This window comes from Myotis lucifugus, unplaced genomic scaffold (genome assembly GCF_000147115.1).
Source record: "Myotis lucifugus unplaced genomic scaffold, Myoluc2.0 scaffold_29, whole genome shotgun sequence".
NCBI lineage: Eukaryota > Metazoa > Chordata > Mammalia > Chiroptera > Vespertilionidae > Myotis > Myotis lucifugus.
In genome coordinates, this window is record NW_005871077.1 from 8,449,148 (window position 1) to 8,471,502 (window position 22,355).

At 43.9% G+C, this 22,355-nt stretch overlaps 1 protein-coding gene and 1 pseudogene across 2 annotated transcripts in view; both read left to right on the top strand.

Annotated features, from left to right (window-relative positions):
* Window positions 1–21,983, top strand: part of GJD4 (gap junction protein delta 4) — a 58,258-nt gene extending 36,275 nt beyond the window's left edge. Inside the window, exons 2-6 of one of the 2 annotated variants that reach the window (XM_006086706.3) lie at window positions 2,713–2,765; window positions 4,420–4,599; window positions 9,219–9,308; window positions 18,438–18,573; window positions 20,410–21,983. In XM_006086706.3, the coding sequence (XP_006086768.2) occupies window positions 18,471–18,573; window positions 20,410–21,446 (1,140 nt within the window). In that variant the 5' untranslated portion in view covers window positions 2,713–2,765; window positions 4,420–4,599; window positions 9,219–9,308; window positions 18,438–18,470 and the 3' untranslated portion in view covers window positions 21,447–21,983. The remainder of the gene's footprint in view (window positions 1–2,712; window positions 2,766–4,419; window positions 4,600–9,218; window positions 9,309–18,437; window positions 18,574–20,409) is intronic. The other variant, XM_023752258.1, reaches the window with a different exon arrangement.
* LOC102420314 lies at window positions 13,893–15,475 on the top strand (annotated as a pseudogene).
* Window positions 21,984–22,355: the final 372 nt, after the last annotated feature.

The window sequence follows — 22,355 nt, forward strand, 5'->3', positions numbered from 1 at the left end:
CTTTTTCCTCTTCTATTCTCTTGCTTTTCACTTCTCTTTCTTTCCTAAGGGTACATAGTCTGTTCCACAGGTGATTACATCCACGTTTACCTATCTTTTCATGGTTCGGTTAGATACTTCAGATCAAATTGCTTGCAGAGTCCTGGCATCAAATACATACCTTCATATAGCAAGGATAGATTAAGGATTAATGAAAGGAAAATTCTTGTTCTTTCCCTGTATCTCCAGGGTAAAGGGGAATTGGAGTCAAGGTTGACACAGATCATGAAGGAGGGTTTCTACCCATCATCATGACAGAATAAATGATACTGAACTAGACCTCCCACTGTAAGTAACCAAGAAAGCACACCAAAAAACCTGATAAAATATGTGAAGTAAAACTTTTCAAATATTAAAAACAGGCAGCAAAGGAGTGTGATCCCTGACATAAGGGAAACATGGGCAGTGAACTTTATGATTATTTCAGCTTCTCATCTGGAGACAGTTTGGGACTGCACCCAGGGGAAACCCAAACAGAGCATGGAGGCCTACTGAGTTGAGAAGACAGAGATTAGAGATTGGGGAGACTGATACAGCTAGAGAGTGTAGGGGAGATACCAGAGAAGAGGGAGCTATATAGAACCCCAGAAATGTATACAAAAGTTCCCTTGAGTCTTTAGCTAAATGCTAAGCTATATGTTCAAAGAGTAAAACTAGATAAGGTCAGGAAACCAACAACTTCAAAGAAGTTTTAAGCTGAACAATTCCTAGGTCTCACAGTTCACTTTTAAATTTTGGCCAGCCAGAATGAAGATACTGCACCTTGTTAAACACCTGGGAAATTCAGTGAAGACTAGAAATGCAATATGGCCAAATTAGATCCATTCAAACAAAGCTTAAAATAAGCCTCAGGAAGATCAAGCTAATCAAACAACTTAACTGCCTGTCAAATAAAAATTTAACACTTATTGGAGGGAGATAAAATCCAGATATTCAACAACATAACACACACAAGGTTCAGCATTCAATAAAAATAATGAGACCTATGAAGAAGCACATAGTAAGAAATATCAGCCAAGATCAGGAGACTAAGAAATAAATCCAGATGATGGAATTAGCAGGCAAAGACTTTAAATCTACTCAAGAATTTAAAAGGAAACAAATAAAATGAGAAGAATGGCTTTATTAACATTAGAAAATACACTTCAGGATGAGGAATTTTACCATACACGAAGAGGGATATTTTATAATGATAAAAGGGCCAATTCATCAAGAAGACACAATTTCAATACATATGCACCTGGTAACAAAACTGTAAATTACATGAAACCAGGTAATCAGGAAATAACAACATATATGGCTACTGTTTTAAATTAAAAAGGAAAATACTACACAGCTATTTGCAAGGTCATGCTAATCATCATAGATGTATTGAGTAAGTAAAACATCCTAGGGCATTATTGGGGTGACAGGAAAACAGTTTAACAGATTTGTCTTTAACTTCAAGGAGCTCACAAGAGTTGAAATACAGAACACACATGCACACACACACAGGCAGACTAAAAAATTAAAATAATGTCTTGAGCATTTTTCCTTTAATGTCTGCCTTTCAATTTTTGAATCTAAGAAATCATTAAGCTCCTGTTGGCTGTTTCCATCCTGAACTATTAGTGCTTGGCCTTACAAATATCATAGTAGCTGCTTAGTCATCCTGTTCTGCCAAGTAGCTAACTGACTACCCTCCTAGGTTCAGCTAGAACCTACAGAACTGGGACCCTGATGGATGATCATTGTTAACATTGCATAAGACCAGAGATCTACTTTGGGGTTCTAATAAGGCTTGCAATGAGCTGCTTTAGGCGCCTGTTTTCTACTCATTCTCAAAGCAAGCATTGAGCCATTAGGGCACTTACATTAAGAGAATACTTTAAAAAATATATTAGTTCTCAGGGTGATTCATATTCATTATGTTTAATTAAACCAGTAAAGCCCCACTGAAAATGAGAAAGGAGCTACTCTTTCAGAAAAATCATTTTCAAATATCTACTTTATACACACAATTTAATCTTTTAGAATTCAGTCATATCTCCCAAAGAAACTGTCTGGAGGTAGTGTTGGGAATAAAATAGATTAACCCTTAAAGAGCCTTTTCATAAATCCAAGCTCAGCTAACAGGAAGGGCTTTTTGTTGCCTTTTAATAAATGATTAAATATTTTTATGCCACTTCTTTCCAAGAAAGATTAAAGTAGCTTACCAACAAACCTTCTATGGATCTTAGCAGGTTCCAGAAAGGAAGAGCAGAGGCTGAAAGATATGTTTCTTCTAGTCTTGCCTGAGAGTGAGAGCTTGTTTCTAAAGCTTGCTCCCATCTCTGTGGAACATGGAAAGACTATGGGCCTTCGAGTCAAATAAATTGGAATAGAATCCCAACCATTTCACCTACAACCTCTGTCTTAGGCAGTCATGAAACACCATGGAGCTGTATTTTCTTCATTTATAACATACTTCAACCCCCCCACCCCCGCCATACACACATTTGCAAATATTAGTTCTCTTCTTCATGCTCTCTTCACACCTCTATTAGAAGCCTTGAGGTTCAATACTGTTACATGACCATGTGTCTTAGATCTTTAGGGATCTGGAAAGTCAGTCACTGTTCTTACTGTTAGAAATGTACTTGTCTGCCTCCCTCTCTTTGTCTTACTCACCTACATCCTTTTTTCCCCTCACAGTGTCTGCCATGGAGGAGATATCAATATATCTACACTAATAAAAGAGAAACATGGTAATTAGCGTACGACCGCTACCCTTCCCATTGGCTAATCAGGGCGATATGCAAATTAACTGCCAGCCAAGATGGCGGTTAACAGCCAACAAAGATGGTGGCTAATTTGCATATGTAGGCACAATGCTGGGAGGCGAAAGGGAAAGGACGGAAGAAGCCCCCTGCCACTGATGGTGATCGGAAACCCAGGGGGGAGCTAAGAGCCCCGGCCCTGGGGGCTGCCTTTGCCCTGCCCCCAGCTGTGATCAGAGAACCAGGCGCCTTTGCCGCCCCGGCCAGTGATAGCGGGAAGCAGGGGTGGAGCCAGCAATGGGAGCTGGGCAGGGACGGAGCCGGCAGTCCGGGGAGCTAGGGATCCCTTGCCCAGGCCTAAAGCCTTGGCCAAACACGTTAGGCCTGGGCAGGGGTGGAGCCTGCAATGGTGGGGAGCTGGGGGTCCCCTACACAGACCTAAAGCCTTGGCCAGAGGCGTTAGGCCTGGGCAGGGGCAGAACCAGCCATCGCAGGGAGCAGGGGCGGAGCCTGCAAACGCTGGGGAGCTGGGGGTCCCCTGCCCAGGCCTAAGGCCTCGGTCAGAGGCATTAGGTCTAGGCAGGGGCAGAGCGGGAGATCGCGGGGAGCTGGGGGTTCCCTGCCCAGGCCTAATGCCTCTGTCAGAGGCGTTAGGCCTGGGCAGGGGCGGAACCAGCCATCGCGGGGAGCAGGGGCGGAGTCAGTGATCCTGGGCAGCTGGGGGTCCCCTGCCCAGGCCTAAGGCCTCGGCCAGAGGCGTTAGGCATGGGCAGGGGCGGAGTCAGCAATCGTGAGCAGCTGGGGGTCCCCTGCCCAGGCCTAACGCCTTGGCCAGAGGCATTAGGTCTAGGCAGGGGCAGAGCGGAAGATCGCAGGGAGCTGGGGGTCTCCTGCCCAGGACTAATGCCTCCACCAGAGGCCTTAGGTCTTGGCAAGGGCGGTGCCAGAGATCGTGGGTAGCAGGGGCAGAGCCGGGAATGGTGGGAGCTGGGGGTCCCCTGCCCAGGCCTGACACCTCTGCGGGAGGCCTCAGGCCTGGGCAAGGGGCCGATCCGGTGATTGGCGATCAGAGGGTGATGAGGATCAACTCCTCTGGCCGAGGCATCAGGCCTGGGTGGGGGGTGGAGCCAGCAATCGGAGGGGGCTGGGGGTCTCCTGCTCAGGCCTGATGCCTGGGCCAGAGGCATCAGGCCTGGGTGGGGGGTGGAGCTGGTGATTGGGGGGATATGAGGGTCCCCTTGCCCAGGCCTGAAGCCTGGGTCAGAGGCATCAGGCTTGGGCAGGGGGTGGAGCAAGCGATCAGAGGGAGATGGGGGTCCCCTGCCCAGGCCTGAATCCTGGGCCAGAGGCATCAGGCCTGGGCGAGGGGCAGAACCAGTGATCGGGGGGAAATGAGGGTCCTCTGCCCAGGCCTGACACCTCTGGCAGAGGCATCAGGCCTGGGCAAGGGGCCGATCCTGCGATTGGAGGGTGATGGGGGTCAACGCCTGAGGGCTCCCAGTATGTGAGAGGGGGCAGGCTGGGCTGAGGGACACTCCCCCCCCCCCACCCAGTGCATGAATTTTGTGCACCGGGCCCCTATTTGTTAAATAAAGCTCTCTTTTTCAGGAGTATTCAACAAGCTTTTCGTTTCCTTCTTTAGAGAGGAAAAACAACACAAAACAACTTCCAGTTGCTCTTGCAGCTCCCTTACACAGCACTCTGATGTAGTAGAGTGTGAAGAGCTTTGAAGTCACACCCTGTGTTTCAGTTCCAGCTCCCCCACCTACTAGCTGTGTGACATTGAGCCATCAAATGAGGAGATGTGTGTACATTGGCCAAGGTAGGGTTGGCTGATGGGAAAGACACAGGACATTTTGTCCCTGTCCTGTCCCCTGCTCCTACCCAGATTACACTCTTAGATCTAAGTGACCCCTTCACAAATGCTGCCTGATCCACTCTGCTCCATCAGGTGCTCTGCACTGCAGTCTGTCCATCCCCTCACATTCCATTCCCTGCCTTGTTGTCTTCACTTTCACATGGAAATAGAGCCTGGTAATTGTAGGGCTGGTTTCTGGGGAGGTCCTGGCTGTTCCCACAGCACTGCAGCAGTGAAAGGGGATACTCCTTAACTTCCTTTCATTCTTGTTAACACTTCGGTGTCGGGTGAATTTCCCGCCAAAATATAAGATGGCGCGTTAAAATGCCTATATCTTTTGAAGTATGGGTTCGATTGAAATGAAATATTTGGTAATACGCAGTTACAATCGGCCCGAGTTTACACGTTTCCCGCACTCCACCGCAAATCTATATGAACCGAGTTTAAGACGGCTCCCGCGGAGTACGCGCAATTCACGCGAGCCGACTTAACTCGTTTCCCGCAACCCCACAGCACTGCAGCAGTCGCGAATTAAAAAGACTGTCTGAGGAGATCCCCATCGCTCAAATTGCTGAGGTACAGAGTACGACATTGGCTCAGAGACAAATTAACTATCGTCTGCTCTTTGAGACACCACTGTCTGGAACTTCTGAATATATCTTTCATTTGTAACAAACTGGCTGATCATTTGTCTCAAATCAAAGTGGTTGTGAATGTTTTTAGAATTAGTGTTCAACAGCTGTGCGTTTTAATATAGATCAAATTCCTTCATTCCCCCTTCTAGTATTTCCTGGTAGAAAACAGGCAGAGAGAAAGGCACAGAAAGGGAACATGAACTGGTCTTGTTGAGGCTCCACTAACTTGCCATTCAGAGGGGCTTCCAGTGTTGTCATATTTGCAGCCACTCAGTGTCTCCCTCATTTCCTTCCTCTTTCTCCCTTTTCTCTGCTACTGCCTAAAACATAAAAATGAATAAGAGGAAAACACAGGACTTATAAATCTGAATGTGGCATTTGGACTATGTAAGAAGGTTGGAGCTTAGGAAAATGGGACAGTGTTTATTTATTTATTTTAAGATTTAAATTTTTTTTTAAATTCTTTATTAGTTAAAGTATTACAAATGTGTCCTCATCCCCTCCATTAAACCCCCATCCTCCCCCCTCCCCCCACTCATGCTCTCATCCCCCTGTTGTCCATGTCCATTGGTTTGGCTTATATGCATGCATACATGTCCTTTGGTTGATTTCTTCCCCTTACCCCCTCCCTCCCCTACTTTACCTCTGGGGATTGATAGTCTGATCGCTGTTTCTCTGTCTTTGGAGTGTTTATGATACCCCACTGGCTCCTTTTCCCTAACCAAGGTCCTTACTTTTATATAAAAGCCTGCTTCCAGAAATGATGTTTCTAAACTCACACTATTGTGAAAATGACTGATAGGAATTAGTGTGCTGCCTCTCTCAGAGGTATTTTCGTTGTCATCACTTTTGAAAGCCAAAGGACTTTAAGCATTTAACATTGACTATTAGATAAAAGGTAGAGGTATGTTTAGGCAAGAGGTCCTACCTAGAGCCCCTGAAACTGCCTCTCAATTATTCAGAGAGGGAAATAATTAAAGCAATCATCACTCTTTTTTTCCTCATCTACCTGTATTGAAAAAAATATATATAAAAATAAAGCTTAATTAAAATTTTGTAACTTAAAAATTTCCAAAAACAAAGCATATACACTGGTTACAAATAGAGAGGACCTCTTCCCCACAATGTCATTTGTGAAATAAATTTAGTAGAATCAAGCCCTAGCCAGTTTGGCTCAGTGGATAGAGCAGCGCTATGACATGCGCTGACCACCAGGGGGCGCGCGCAGACATTGGCGGGCTTTGGCAGCAGGCAGCAGAGCGTGGAATATGGTGGACATTGGCTGCAGGTGAGTGGGGGCGCCAGACCAAAGCAGGGTGCCAGTCGCTGTCATCAGGGTGAGCCTCTGGTGGTTACTGAAAATTCTTTGTTCCCACGTGCCATGGTCCTGCCCAGCACTCGCACCTGCTGCCGGCGCCGATCACTTGGTGCCATCAGTGGGTGCGAGCACAGCTGCCGCCCCAATCTTCCCTCACGGCTTCTCCACCTCCCCCTGCTCCTAAGGGGCAATTGGAGCAGCAGCTGCCTCTCACACCTGCTGCCGGCAACGGCACTGCTCAGACCCACTGCTGTTGCCGGCCCCGCTCACACCTGCAGCTGGCACCGGAGCCACTGCTTGCACCCGCTGCCAGTGCCCGGCACCGGTCCTGATCGCTCAGCGCCATCAGTGGGTGCAAGCAGCAGCTGTCAGCCTGATCACCCCTGAGGGCTTCTCTACCTCCCCCTGCTCCTAAGAAGCAATCAGGGCAGCAGCCACCACTCACACCTGCTGATGGCACTGGCCCTGTCGTACCCGCTGCCAGCACCAGCCCCAATCGCTCTGCACTGTCAGTGGGTGCAAGTGGGGCTGGCTCCCTGGCTCTGTCAGCGCATGGTAGTGGTGGTGGTGGGAGTGGGGCTTCTGGCAGACAGGGAACTGGGGCCACGGTGGGAGGGGCCGGGTGGGGGTGCAGAGGATGGGCCAAGACCTGCCCCTGTGCCCACCACAGCCTCTCGGCCCACGGCCCACAGTTCCTTTCAAGGTGCATGAATTTGTGCACTGGGCCCCTAGTATATATATAGTCAAGTCAAAAATACTCAGACTATGGTTAGCAAAACACTATAGGTGGGTTGCCTGTACAGAGGTCCAGAGTTCCTCATGGGACAAGTCCTCACCATTCAGAGGGGCTTCCAGTGTTGTCTAGGGAACACCATGGGCTTATGGATTCTGTTTTCTCAGGGGAAAAAATGTAACATACAATGATTCTGGGTAATTAAGATTTGGATAAAATGTTAGGCTTCAGGAGCCCTAAGCTTCTGGGCTGAACACAGAAAAGTTGGAACAAAATAATTGACACCAAACAACCAGTCCCAAGGAAAATTGAGTCAGGAAGGGTTCAAATATAAGAAATAGTCTCCGATGTGCTGTGACTGCTCTCTTTATTGAGCAAAGGGAAAGAACCACTCTAGTGGGTTGACCAGGCCAAAAAGGCCAGCCCTGTATGCAGAAGTAGGAGACACACAAAAAATAAACTTAACTATACCTGCCATTTATTGAATGTTTCCATTGTACCTGGGAGCTTATATGTTTTACCTCATTTAATTATCTTACCCCTGTTTTATAGTTGAGGAAATAAGACCCAGAGTAAGTGATAGGAGTAAGATGCAAATCCATTTTCCTATTGTGTTCTCTCTATTTCTTTGACTGTTAAGTTGAACTGATGCCCAGCTGAGAGTCAGTGAATATAAAGGAAGATGGCTGGACAGTGAGGCGAACTGGAGTCTGACTGTAGTCTTGTGGGGAAGGGGGTGGCAGGGTGACGAGGCTGGGCAGGGGCAGACCCTAAACAATTTATAATGCCTAGTGTTGCACATTACGCAGGATCACAGGAGCTATAAGAAGTTCAGTTCTGCTGGAAGGCAGAAAGCAGGGTGGGGAGAGGGGAGCCTAGGTCCTCTGGGGCTTGGTGAACTCTGTTTGACATTGTCCCAGAGGCAATGGGAAGCAACTGAAGAGCATTTAGCAGTGAGATTTTTTTTTAAGTGTTTAAAGCAAGTTAAGTGCTAGGATTTTGGCTTAGATGAGATGGATCTTGGTGTCAATCACTTGGAGAGAGAACACAGGTATAGTCTGTTTGTTAATTTGAGGTGTAAGCTCTCTTGGTGACATCCAGAATGGAACTGATTTTATAGTCTCCTATTTTCCCACACAAGACCTTTCTGAAAATTCTCATTAAATTAGATATGTGAGGGACTGATTTATATGACTGTTTGATTTGATATCAACTGATACCACAGTGTCCCAGTCCATTTGGTCTGCTCTAATAAAATATCACAGGGTGGGTGGTTTAAAACAACAGAAATTTATTTTTCACAGTTTTTGAGGCTGGAAGTCCAACGTCAAGACACTGCAGATATGATGTCTGGTTAGGGAAAGCTTCTGGTTCATAGATGGTCGTATTTTCTCTGTAAACTCATATGGCAGAAGGAACAAGGGATATTTCTCAGGCCTCTTTTAAAAAAGATCACTAATTCCATAGATCACCTTCCAAAGGTCTCGCCTCCTAATCCTATTACCTTAGGGGTTAGGATTTCAAGATATGAATTTTGGGGGAGACATTCAAATCATAGCACCCAGGAAGGATGTTCTGACATACTGCCCAAACCTGTGGACAAATGGCAAGCTAAGAGAGAAGACCTTTGCTTTCTTCACAAAGAAAACCCAATTCTGAGTGGCTGCTGGGTACCTGTGCACCACTCCTGTTTGAAAAGTCATTTAAACCCCAAGAACAAGCAAAACATTAATTTCTAAAATTAGATAATTAAGATATTCCATAATCACACACACATACAAAACAAAACAAAACAAAATAAACACCATTATTTCCAAGCCTTCCAGAAGCTGAGTTCAGCTTCCTGAGGTGCCCTGGTCATTTGGGCCTGGGATGAAACATGTCCTTCTATTGCCAGGTTTCTGGACTGGACAGTTAGGAGCCTGGAGCACCCATCTTCTGGAAAAGCCACTCCAAGCTCCACACTCTTCACTGCTACTTATTCTTGGTAGGTGATAAGAATGAAGATTGACAGTTATTGTGTACACATCATTGGCTGGGCACTGTTTTACATTCTTTACATATTTTCTTATTTATTCTTCACAATTATTCTAGGGTAAGGAAGGGTTAGACACTGATTTTACAATGAGGAAACTTAGTAAAGTAACTCTCCCAGGGTCAAGAAGCTAGAATTTTAATCCAGGCCGTCAGACTCCAGAGCATGGGTACTTTACCTTCATGTACTAGGCTGCCTTCCATAATTATGTTCATGTAGGCAGATGTTTTCTAACATATCTTTTTTGGATACAGACTCCTTTATTCAAGTTGAGTCTCAGCCAAAGCATAAAAAATAATGCAGATAATAGTGGAGGTGTGTGGCTGAAGTAGTAGGAGTGGGTCAGATCTGGAGCTTCGATTCTTTCCTCCACTTTAAATACCTCTCTAGACCCCAGGGCTCTTAGGGATACATTCCTCTTGCTAATTGATTAATATAGGCCTCAATTTTTCTTCCCTCTAGTACAATAATTTTCAAAACACGCAATACCTGACTATTTAGTCAGGGGCACTGACCTCTTTTCTCTTAGATTATCAAATAACTATGACAACAGCCAACAATATGTCAAAAAGAAATGACAATATCTGTGGTGTGAATGCCCTGTCTTGAATCATAAATATGATATGATATGATATGATATGACATGTAATAGAGTTGCATCTTATTGGTCATGTTACATAATAAGGTTGCATCTGATTGGTTAATTCTTGGTACCAGAAATCCTTATATACAAGTGCTAGAGGCCTGGTGCATGAATTCGTGCACCAGTGGGGTCCTTTGCCCTGGCCTGCGGGATTAGGCCAAAACCAGCTCTCTGACATCCCCTGAGGGGTCCCGAATTGCGAGAGGTGCAGGCCAGGCAGAGGGACCACACTGGTGCACGATCGGGCCAGGGAGGGATGTGGGAGGTTAGCTAGCTGGAGAGGGACTGCAGGAGGGCTCCAGAGCATGTCCAGCCCATCTTGCTCAGTCCCTATCAACCAGACCCCAGCAGCAAGCTAACCTACTGGTCAGAGCGTCTGCCCCTGGTGGTCAGTGCACGTCATAGCAAGCAGTTGAGCGGCCTTAGCATATCATTAGCATATTACACTTTGATTGGTTGAATGAACGACCAGACACTTAGCATATTAAGCTTTTATTATATAGGATAGGCACTTGATTTTCTAAAAAATCACTTTGGAGCAAAACGGGTAAGAAATTACTATTATTTTTTTATAAATCAATACAAAATTATACCTATTTTTTGTCAGATTGGCAAAAAATGTATTTTTTGGTGTGCCATAGAATTTTAGTAAATTAGTTTATGTGTGCCATGAGATGAAAAAAGTTGTAAATCACTGGTCTAGTGAATCAGCATTATTAAATTGTCAATTCTGATTATTCATGGATTCTGTATTTATAAATTCATCGACTTGCTAAAATTTATTTGTAACCCCCAAATCAATATTCATGGGCTTTCATGGACATTTTTGATCACACAAAACACTAAATGTTCGAGTCACCAGCTAAGGTGGCACGAGGTGGTGCTCTGCCTCCTTATTTCAGTTTTCATATTATAAACAAAATTTTTAAAAAACAGTCTAAAGCAGTGGTTCTCAACCTTGGCTGCACATTAGAATCACCTGGGAATCTTTTTAAAATCCTGATTTCTGGGCCTCATCCTCCGGAAATTCTGTTTCTTTGTTACTAATGTTGTGGCCCCACCCCATAACAAAGAAACAGAATTTCCAGAGGATGAGGCCCAGAAATCAGGATTTTAAAAAGATTCCCAGGTGATTCTAATGTGCAGCCAAGGTTGAGAACCACTTGACTAAAGAGCCAAGTTTTTCAAAAACTTTGTGCTTTTTGTTGGTGATTTCACTGTTTAAAATGCCCCCCAACACATGGTGCTGAAGTGCTGTCTAATGTCAGAAATACAAAAAGGTTGTGATGTGCCTCACAGAAATGTAGTGCTGTAGGCTGTGAATTCAATGTTAATAAGACAACTATATCAAATCTATTTTATATATATATATATATATATATATATATATATATATATATAATATGACAATATATTATATATGTATGATAATATGTATATTATGTAATATGTATAATATGACAACATACAATATATACATAATATGATTATATATACACTAGAAGCCCATTGCAGGAAGATTCCTGCAAGAATAGGGCTTCGCTCCTGTCTCTGCCGCTGCTACCCCGCCCATCTCTGCCGCTGCTACCCTGCCCGACTCTGCTGCTGCTACCCCACCCATCTCTGCCGCTTCTCTCCCGCCCATCTCCGCTACCTCAGCTCCATTGCTTGGCTTTCTTCTACGGTGTCTTTAGTCTTCGCTCCCAGCCAGTATATGCAAATTAGCCACCATCTTTATTGGTGGTTAATTTGCATATCGTGCTGATTAGCCAATGGGAGGCGTAGCGAAGGTACAGTCAATTACCATGTTTGTCTATTATTAGATAGGATGTGTGTGTGTCTGTGTGTTACATAAGATGTCTTTAAATAGAAACACACATAAAGCACAGTTATGTATTGATTGGTTGACAAAGATGTTGTGACTAGAGGCTCCTAGAAACCTAACTCTGTCTTTCCCCTATGAACCCCTAGTATTCACTAATTTTGTGTTTGTGGTAAGTTTATAGAATGTAACTACCACAAATAATGAGAATTGACTGCATTGAGAGAGTCTTAAAGTCCCAATAGTGAGGCAGAACTTCATTTAAATTAATCCTAATTTTCAGTAACCCTATAAATGAAATATAATTATCTCCAATTTATAGATAGTAAAACTAAGGCCTAAATAATTTGCCAATGTCACTAAGATAGAGTGGATCAAGTCCAAGCTTAATAGCAGATGACTCTGTTGTTCTCTTTCCTTTTTGCTAAGTTCATTTTGTGAACTAATCCTAGTTGGTCATCTTGCACAATTCTGCCATATCCATGTCCCTGACACCCACTAGGTTTCTTTTCCATTGGTTTGAGCACAATACTCCCCCAAATATTTTATACATGCCATAGACACACACATGACATTTCCTATTGATTTAGGATTCTGTTATATAGACAGTGCACATGTTTGATGCTCTAGCCACATCCATCTCTTCCTTCTCTTTCATACCCATCAGGCTTCTGGCTGCCACTGAGGTTAGGATATCAGGCAAAGCAAAAATGTCTCCTAGTATGAGAGAGGGGGCAAAAAGGAGAAAGAGGACAAAAGACAAAGATTGGGGACAGTGTGGACTTAGAGAAGAAAGAAGAAAAGTGGTAAAGTTGGGAAGGGAATAGGCAGCCTTGTCTGTTCAAAAGATGTGCAGAAGCAAAGAGAAAGACCAAGGGTGGGAATAGAGAGGAGTGGACCCTGAGCTGCACCAGTCACTGACAATTGTGTAATTCATTATATTTGAAAACAATTTTCATTTATATAATCTCATTTGCATATCACAACTACTCCGTATAGGTGAAGGACACATTTGTTTTCTACTTTACTGGTGAGAAAACCACGGCATGAAGAGCTCTAGTGATTTACTCAAGGTCACAAAATTCTAATTTATTTCATATCCAAAAATAGGCTATTCATATCACACAGCAAAACTCAGTAATTGCTTTCCTAGTGTTTTGATTTTTTAAAAATATATTTTATTGATTTTTTTACAGAGAGGAAGGGAGAGAGATAGAGAGCTAGAAACATCGATGAGAGAGAAACATCGATCAGCTGCCTCCCGCACATCTCCCACTGGGGATGTGCCCGCAACCCAAGTACATGCCCTTGACCGGAATCGAACCTGGGACCCTTCAGTCCGCAGGCCGACGCTCTATCCACTGAGCCAAACCGGTTTCGGCAAGTGTTTTGATTTTTAAGCCAATTCCATGAATAGTCTATCAGGCTGCAAAGATATTTTCTTGTATTTTATGCTTGAACCATATGACTGTTTTAATAGTTTTACTTAGCTACAACTTCTGTAAGTTTTATTGCTCATGTTGAAACATTTGACTTAAATAAATTAGAACTGCTATTCTTTTTAAGAGGGTCAAAATGTTTTCAATGGATGGAAATGTCATGTGAATAAAGATGAAAGCGACTTTGTTGTACTCCTCTTCTGGGAATCTTTCTAGGGATATTACTAAAGTCAAGAATATATCAGAAATGAAGAAAAGATAGGAATATAAAGAATAGCTTTCATGGAAAATTGAAATAATTCCTTTTAAAGTTTACAATTTCTACCCTCAGCCTTGAAGGATGGGTTCTTTCCAGATAGAAAGGTGACAGCCACAATACGATTTTGATTCAACTATGGTTAATGTCAGGAGGTCTAGACAGTGATATTTTATTACAAACTTAACAGACATTTATGTAGCTAATTCAATGGGAGAAGCCCTGTGCTAGATGGGGCTGAGAGATACAAAAGAAAATGAGAAGAAAGTCCGGGGGCGGGTGGAGGTGCAGGTGGTGGCCCTGAGCGGCCACCAGCTCACACACTGGCCTGTGAGCAGCATCGCCTCCGCAAGGAGACCCAAGCAGTTAACAGGTCATGGCACATTAAAAAAAAAGATTACAGGCAGATACAAAAGCTCTGTATTGAGAGTATACAGAACCAGAAGCAAATTGCCAACATTGGTGGACTTAGGGAAGAAAGAGCAAAAGTGATAAAGATGGGAAGGGAACAGGCAGCCTTGTCTGTTCAGACGATGTGTGGAAGCAAAGAGAAAGACCAAGGGTGGGAATGCAGAGTTGCAGACTTTGAGATGCACCAGTCACTGACACTAGAGTAATTTTTTATATTTGAAAATAATTTTTATTTCTATAATCTCATTTGCATATCATAACCACTCTGTAAAGGTGAAGTCCATCATATGCATCCAAAAGAGACCACCTGTCAGCTGAGCTTGGCTGTGAAAGATGGTCTTATTGTTGAAAGTCTCACTGTGGGATGCAAAGGTTCAAAAGCTGGTATTGAACAAGAAGGATATTGGTTGCCAGGAGATGAAATTAGGAAACAGAAAATCATGACTGGTATTGTTTTGAATGCCATCTTCCTGGAGAGGTGTTGATATGTGATCTGTGTTTTCATGTGTATCATTCCAAGTTTTTGTCTGATGACTACAGGCTTAGATACAGCAGTAGTCACTGGCAGTGCCTTGTTTGCAGGACCATCAAGAAGAAAAGTACAAACAAACAAGAGATGAGCACATACCTGAGGTTTATTGTCTCCTCATGAAGGAGAAGGCTATAGACCTCAATAAAAAGGGGAAGGACAGCAAACACCCGATGTACCGGAGGCTGGTGCACTCAGCAGTGGATGTCCCCCATACAAGAGAAAGTGAATGAAGGGAAATATCGAAGTTATGAAGAGTTCAAAGCTGATGGTCAGCTACTTCTCCACAACACAGTGATTTTCTATGGAGCAGACAGTGAGCAAGCTGACATAGCAAGGATTCTGTTTTAAGCCACCTGTCATGAGATGGATGAGCTACAGCTTTGTAAGAACTGCTTCTATTTATCAAATACTGGTCCTGACTATTGGTTCTGCTATTCTTGTATACCTAATCATGAACTGGTTTGGGCTAAGATAAAAGGTTTTGAATTCTGGCCAGCCAAGGTAATGCAGAAGGAGGACAATCAGGTTGATGTCTGCTTCTTTGGTCACCACCATTAAAGAGCTTGGATTCCTTCTGAAAACACACAGGACATTGCAGTCAGTGTCCATCGGCTTTGTGTATAGCACATTGTGGGTTGGGGAAAGGCCTGTGATAAGCAGGAACTGAATCAGCATTTCCTCTGTGAAGGAAGATTTTGGAAGTCTAAGAATGAAGACCTTAGGGAGGAGGAGGCAGAAACCAGTATCTCCTCTCCCAGCAATGAGCAGCTCACGGTCACTCAGGAACCAAGAGCAAAGAAAGGGCATTGTAATCAAAGTGTGGAACCAAAAAACAAAGAATCAGAGCATGAAACTGAAGCAGTCAGTTCCAGCCAGGAAATCCCCATAATGCCTCAGCCAACTGAAAAAGTTTCAGTGCCAACTCAGACTAAGAAGTGAAATGCCTCTTCACCAAGAATGCTGCATTGAAGCACCAGACCATTAGTGATGGAGTGTGTCAAAGCATGTGCCATTAGGATATTTATAACATCATTCTCAGGTCATACAAAATTATCAACTTAAAAATTAGCCTGAGAGAACCAAGATGGCGGCATAAGGTATAAACCTGTGCGTGCTGCCTCCCACAACAACACTGAAATTATAACTATAAGACAAAACAGCTATCATCCAGAACAATGGGAAAGCTGGCTGAGTGGAAGTTCTACAACTAGAAGGAAAGAAAGAAGTGCATTGAGACCTTGTAGGAGGTGCAGATGCGCCAAGAACAGAGGTACGCAGGCGTGCGCGAGGCGGCTGCACCTTGGTGCGCAGTTTTTTTCAATCGGAAGGGGATACAAGCTCTCGAACGCACTGAGCTCGTTTAAGGCGAGATTCTGAGGTCCCAGACTCCTACGGGGAGAAACTGGACTGTCTTGCAGCGGTTTGGAAAGTGAGGGGGGCTTTCTCACAGAGCTGCTTGCAGGGATCATTGTTGCTGTGGGGGCACGGGACTACAGAGATGGGACTGCAGAGACGCGGAGTCGCAGAGACGCGGGGTCGCGGAGACGCAGAGTCACGGAGACGCGAGGAGTTGAGGACACACTGAGGACAGTCGCTCCGCCCTGGTGATTCTCTGAGACCCTGCCCCACTCAATTTACATCCTCTCCCAAGCTGTGCTGAGCGGTGCAAAGGAATCACCTTGGCTTTTGCAGCCTAATCTAACTGCAGCTGGGTTAGAGAGCTCCAAACCTTCCAAATTCCAAACAAAGAGGAGAAATCTGCTGCTATCACTGTAGCTCCTGCTGGGTGGACTCACACAGTGGTTGACTTGGAGATCCAGGAGCCAGGGTACCCCTGGTCAGATACCAGATTTCAACTCCTCACATCCATAAGGGACACACTCAAGAGGCAGACTCAGTGAGCACCAAAGCCCCACTGAAGCAAGTCCTGCCCCATAAGGGTGTCTCCAGCACAGCAGTTCTTCTTATAGACACAGTGGGTCCTCGCAGTCAGCCAAAAATGCGAAGACAAAGAAACATGTCACAAATGAAAGAAATGGAGGAAAGCAAGCTAATGGAGGACATAGAGTTCAGAACCACAGTTATAAGGTTACTCAAGAATCATCTACGAACCTCCGAGGAACTTAGTGAGACCTTCAAGGATCTTAATGAGAATGCCAAAAAAATGGAAAAGGACCAGTCAGAAATTAAACATACACTGACTGAAATAAAGAATAATATACAGAGATCCAACAGCAGATGAGAGGATCCCAAGAATCAAGTCAAAGATTTGAAATACGAAAAAGCAAAAAACACCCAACCGGAAAAGCAAAATGAAAAAAGAATCCAAAAATATGAAGATAGTGTAAGGAGCCTCTGGGACAACTTCAAACTTACCAACATCCGAATTATAGGGGTGCCAGAAGAAGAGAGAGAGCAAGATACTGAAAGCCTATTAGAAGAAATCATGACAGAAAACTTCCCCTACCTGATGAAAGAAATAGACTTACAAGTCCAGGAAGCACAGAGAACCCCAAACAAGAGGAATCCAAAGAGGACCACACCAAGACACATCATAATTAAAATGCCAAGGACTAAAGACAAAGAGAGAATCTTAAAAGCAGCAAGAGAAAAACAGTTAATTACCTACAAGGGAGTACCCATACAACTGTCAGCTGATTTCTCAACAGAAACTATGCAGGCCAGAAGGGAGTGGCAAGAAATATTCAAAGTGATGAATACCAAGAACCTACAACCAAGATTACTCTACCCAGCAAAGCTATCATGTAGAATTGAAGGTCAGATAAAGAGCTTCACAGACAAGAAAAAGCTAAAGGAGTTCATCACCACCAAACCAGGATTATATGAAATGCTGAAGGATATTCTTTAAAGGACTTGTATGCATGCATAAAAGCATAACCAATGGACATAAGACACTGGGGGGTAGGGGAGGCCAGGGGATTGTCAAGGGCGGGGAAAAAAAAAGGAGACATATGTAATACTCTTTGTAATAATTTAAGCAATAAAAAAAATTATTAAAAAAAAGAAGAGGAAGAAGAAGAAAAAGGTAAAGATAAAATCTATGAACAATAAAGTGACAACAAATAAATACTTATCAACAAGTGAACCTAAAAATTAAGTCAGAATAAACTGGTGAATATAATAGAAGCAGGGGCATAGAAAGGGAGTGAACTGACAATTCTTGGGGGGAAGGGAGTGTGGGGGGTGCGGGAAGAGATTGGACAAAAATCTTACACCTATGGATGAGGACAGTGGCGGGGGGGTAAGGGCATGGGGTGGGGTGGGAACCAGGTGGAAAGGAGCTATGGGGGAAAAAAAGAGGAACATCTGTAATAATCTGAACAATAAAGATTTATTAATTTAAAAAATAAATAAATAAAAAAAATTAGCCTGCTATATTTGGTCAAACATTTAATTAATACCCCTAATGCCTTGGCAGGGCCACATCAAATGATTTCTTGGGCTGGATGTTCCCCAAACCTGCCAGGAATTGAGAATGAGGACAAGGGCCTTTCGGGTTATAATGGGTTATGCTTCTCTTAGAGAAGACAAATCATGAACATTTTAGTGTTTCTTTAACAAGTGAGATGGTGTGGAAATGTTTTCAAGGAGAAAACACCTTTTTTCATAGAGAATTTACTTGGCTAGTTAACAGAACTTTTCTTTCTTGGATTAAAGTGTAGTCACTTCTATTATATATCCTAAAGCCTCTGTCTCTCCTGGTGGGGACATGTGAGCACTACTAAGGGCCTGGAATGTCCCAAGAGGGTAAGAATAGCCCACATGAGAGATGACTCCTGCTGTCTTCTGGTCCCTGCAGTTGTCAGGAACACTTTGCCTTAGAGGCAAACAGCTCGGGGGCGTCTCAACAGAGACAGAAAAACTGACCTCTTGTTCCTGGGCTCAAATTTTTTCTTTCATATTTACAGCTTTCATTTTTAACTCTTTTGTGGCTAACATACATTTGTTTCTCCAAAGATTTCCCACCTTTTTGGAGACAACAAGCTTCTGATGTCCCCAGCAGCCTTGAGTCTTCAACATTCTGGAAGCATGGACCGTTTGGACTTGCTTGGGTTCCTCATCATCACGTTAAACTGCAATGTGACTATTGTGGGTGAGTACAGGAAACACCCCCAAAGCTCTTATTCTGTTTTTTGTTTTTATTGGTTTTCCACACCCACACCAACACAAAGTGCAAAGGTCTGTGCACTGCTAGAGTAAAAAGGGGCTGTGGGTTCAAGCTTCTGATTTCACCATGGTTCCTCTATCATTTAAGGAAGTCTGGGTGTGAGTGTTTTTCTCTCCTGGGGCCTCTTCTTGCTGATACTCTGGTGGTGAGTCTAAAGCCTGAGCAGGTGAAAGGGGTAACACTTCTCTGGCTGCATTACCAGGAAACGATAAATTAATGCCTCAGTTATGCTTTCTTCTTGTTCTAGAGTTTAATCTTGAAGCTTAATTTGTAAAGATTAGCAATTTCTTTTGTGCTTTAAACCAAATCCCAATTTTAGTTATATTTTAAACAAAAAAAGTAATAAGGACTTCTGAATTTAGTGCAGATAAGACAAATTTTTAGAGAAGTATGGGTGTCCTAGAAAAAGGGACTGAGAAAAGGATTAGTCGTTGATATTTTTCTTACTCTTTATTTTGTATAATTGAAACAAAATCAAGTTGGTCTTTAAAAGTTTGAGTCAATAACTTTATCACATAATAATATTATTTAACTGACTTCATTTATAATAGAGTTTTGTTTTTCTATCAGGTGATGTTTTCTGTATCTCATCACAAAACAAAGTATTTACAAATTATTTTCACTGAGTCTTAAATATATTTCAAAATAGTTGACTCATGACATGAAAAGAGGACTTTTGAAGTTATTTTGATTCCCCAGGTTGGCCATATTTATTCATGATAAGTTGAAAAAAGACAAACCTCATTAATTCATAATAACTGAAGTAGGGGAAAAGGAATTCTAAATTACTGAAAATTCTGAAAAATTGAATATTCTTAAATAATTTTTTTGTTAATCCTCACGGGAGGACATGTTTATTGATTTTTAGAGAAAGGGAAAGAGAGAGAAACATAGATTGGTTGCTACCATAAATGTGCGCTGAGTCAGGATGGAACCTGCAACCTTGGTATGTGCCCTGATGAGTAATTGAACCTACCACCTTTTGGTGTACAGGACACACTCCAACCAACGGAGTCACCCGGACAGGGTTTAAAGAAATTTGATTCTAAGGGCCATAAAGCAATATTAAGTACAATCCCTATTGCCTGGCCGGTATTGCTCAGTGGATTGGGCCTTGTCTCATGAGCCAAAAGGTCGCTGGTTCAATTCCTGGTGAGGGCACATGCCCACATTGCAGCTCCATGCCCAGTAGTGGGCATGCAGGAGGCAGCTGACTGAAGTTTCTTTCTCCCCCTCCCTTCCTCTCTCAAATCAATAAAATATGTATTTAAAAAAATAAAAACAAGTCCTGTTATTAAATGAAGGAGGCCTTGTGGACCATTATCATAAATAAAGACTTATTGTATTTGTTCTACACAGTTACAGGAATGCACTAACATCCTTTAAAAAGTTTAATCTCCTAAAAAAGTAAGATCTTATTTGCATCATTCATTTTCTCAGCTCAACTTTCTTTCTAGAACTTTCAGTCCAGGAGACATTACCAAAAGTCTGAATTAGTAGAGCCAAATTAAACATTTTCTGTAATTACGCTTCTTTAACATCTGCTAATTTCAAAGCATTTTACAAACAAGTAGTTCACACAGTGTCTGACACATTGTAAGTGCTAGATAAATATTTGTCACATGCAAACTAGGTGATACTGTTGCTGTGACTAAAATGCATGCTTTTGGACCTTACACTTCACTCTCAGCCCCAGGATATATGTAAACATCATTGTTAGGAGGAAGTCTGTTTTCATGGTGGTGCCCTTCTCTTTTCCAGGGAAGATCTGGCTTATCTTCATGATCCTGCTAAGGATGGTGGTGATCATTGTGGCTGGGTCCCCCGTTTACCAGGATGAGCAGGAGAGGTTTGTGTGCAACACTCTGCAGCCCGGGTGCGCCAATGTCTGCTATGATGTCTTCTCCCCAGTGTCCCACCTGCGCTTCTGGCTGGTCCAAAGCGTGTCTGTTCTCCTCCCTTCAGTGGTTTTCAGTGTCTATGTGCTGCACAAAGGAGCTGAGCTCGCTGCCCGGGGACCCTGTGGGCCAGATGGTGGTTCAGGAAGCCAGGACCTCGCAGACCTGAGCCCCAGGGATAGGCTCTGCCCTCTGCTCTGCAGGGAGGGGCGCAGCCTAGTGGTTCCAGACTTCTCCTACGGCTACATTGTGCACCTCTGTCTCCGGACCCTGGCAGAGACAGCTTTAGGGGCCTTGCATTACCTCCTCTTCGGATTCTCGGTCCCCAACAGGTTTTCCTGCGCCCACTCTCCCTGCTCTGGCTCAGTGGATTGCTATGTCTCTCGGCCCACAGAGAAGTCCATGCTGATGCTCTTTCTCTGGGCACTCAGCGCGCTCTCTGTGCTGCTCAGCGTGGCCGACCTGCTCTGCAGCTTGGGCAGGAGGACTCTCGGGGAGCCGGGACCCGCCGAGTGTCCCCGGGAAAGGAGGCCAGATCCGGTGGTGATGGATAGGCTGGGGGAGGAAAGGGTGTTGCTAGCACACCAGGGCCTGTGGACCAGAGGGCACGGTGCCCACAGCCCCAGTGGTCAGTGGGTTGTGTCGGGGCGGATGGAGCTTCCAGAGGAGGATGAGAGTGAGGGGCTGTCCTTTACCAGCGACAAGGTCTCCAGGGCTTGCACAGAGCCTGGGGGCAGGCCTCGCGCAGAGGTCCCTCCGGACTCCCGAAATGAGCATCCCTTAAAACCCCACCGTCTGCAGGCCCAGCACTGCCCGTCCAGTCTGTGGCAACCCTCAACCCGCCAGGCTGGCGCTGGGAGCGCCCCTCTCCTGGGGACCAGAAGGTCCGAGTGGGTGTGAAAAGGGCGGCCAGGCAGTGCAGTGACTGAAAGACTCGAACCCTAACATCACCTTGGCACGTGGAAAATCTTTATGTTCCTGGAGAATATCAACGGGCAGGAAGGCCAGCTGGCCTGTGACAAGGACTTCGTGGGACACACGCAGACTTGTACTATTGATTTAATTTAGATCACCCTGTCTGCTGAAAGAAACCCTGGCATTCAAATTTGGACTGGAAGCTAAAATGATTGATTGCAAAGTGTCAGGTTGCTTAGGGATTATGCTATACTCTGACTGGCTTGTTATCTTATTCTTTATCATAGTATGTGCTTTATGTAAAGCATGTTCTTTTACATTAACAGAGTTCATTACTGTTTTAATATTTTCCAGTGAATTATTATGAGTCTTTTTCTTTTTATTTATTTTTCATTTTTTCCTTTTTGTTTATTTTTCTGCTTGGATAAAAAAAAAAAGGCACCTTAAGCATGTCATCAGTAGAGACACATTAGTTTAACTTCTCCAAACCCCTTTAATAAAATTTATGGTGATTGCTTATGATATCCCACTTCATACTTCATTGTTATAGGAGACAAATGACAAATGCAGAAAATATGACTAGTTGGGGTTTTTAGAGGCAATGTTGATGGTTATAGCATGCAGATGAAAGGTGCACAGAATGTGGGTTGGCCCTGACTTACTTGTTTGTTCTGTGTCTCTGAGTGGTTGTCCTCACTGATTAGAGGGCCCACTTGCACTGTTGATGAGTGGCCCTTGCGCTGTCCCACGCTTGTAGGTTGGGTTTCATCTGTGTCCTTTAGAGGAAAATTGTACCTTCAGGTTGCGCTGAGTCTTCATGCTCCAGTGTAGCGGATGAGAAGCATGGGGAATGCTGTGGTTTCACAGTTCTTGCCCCTCTGCTCATGGAATGGG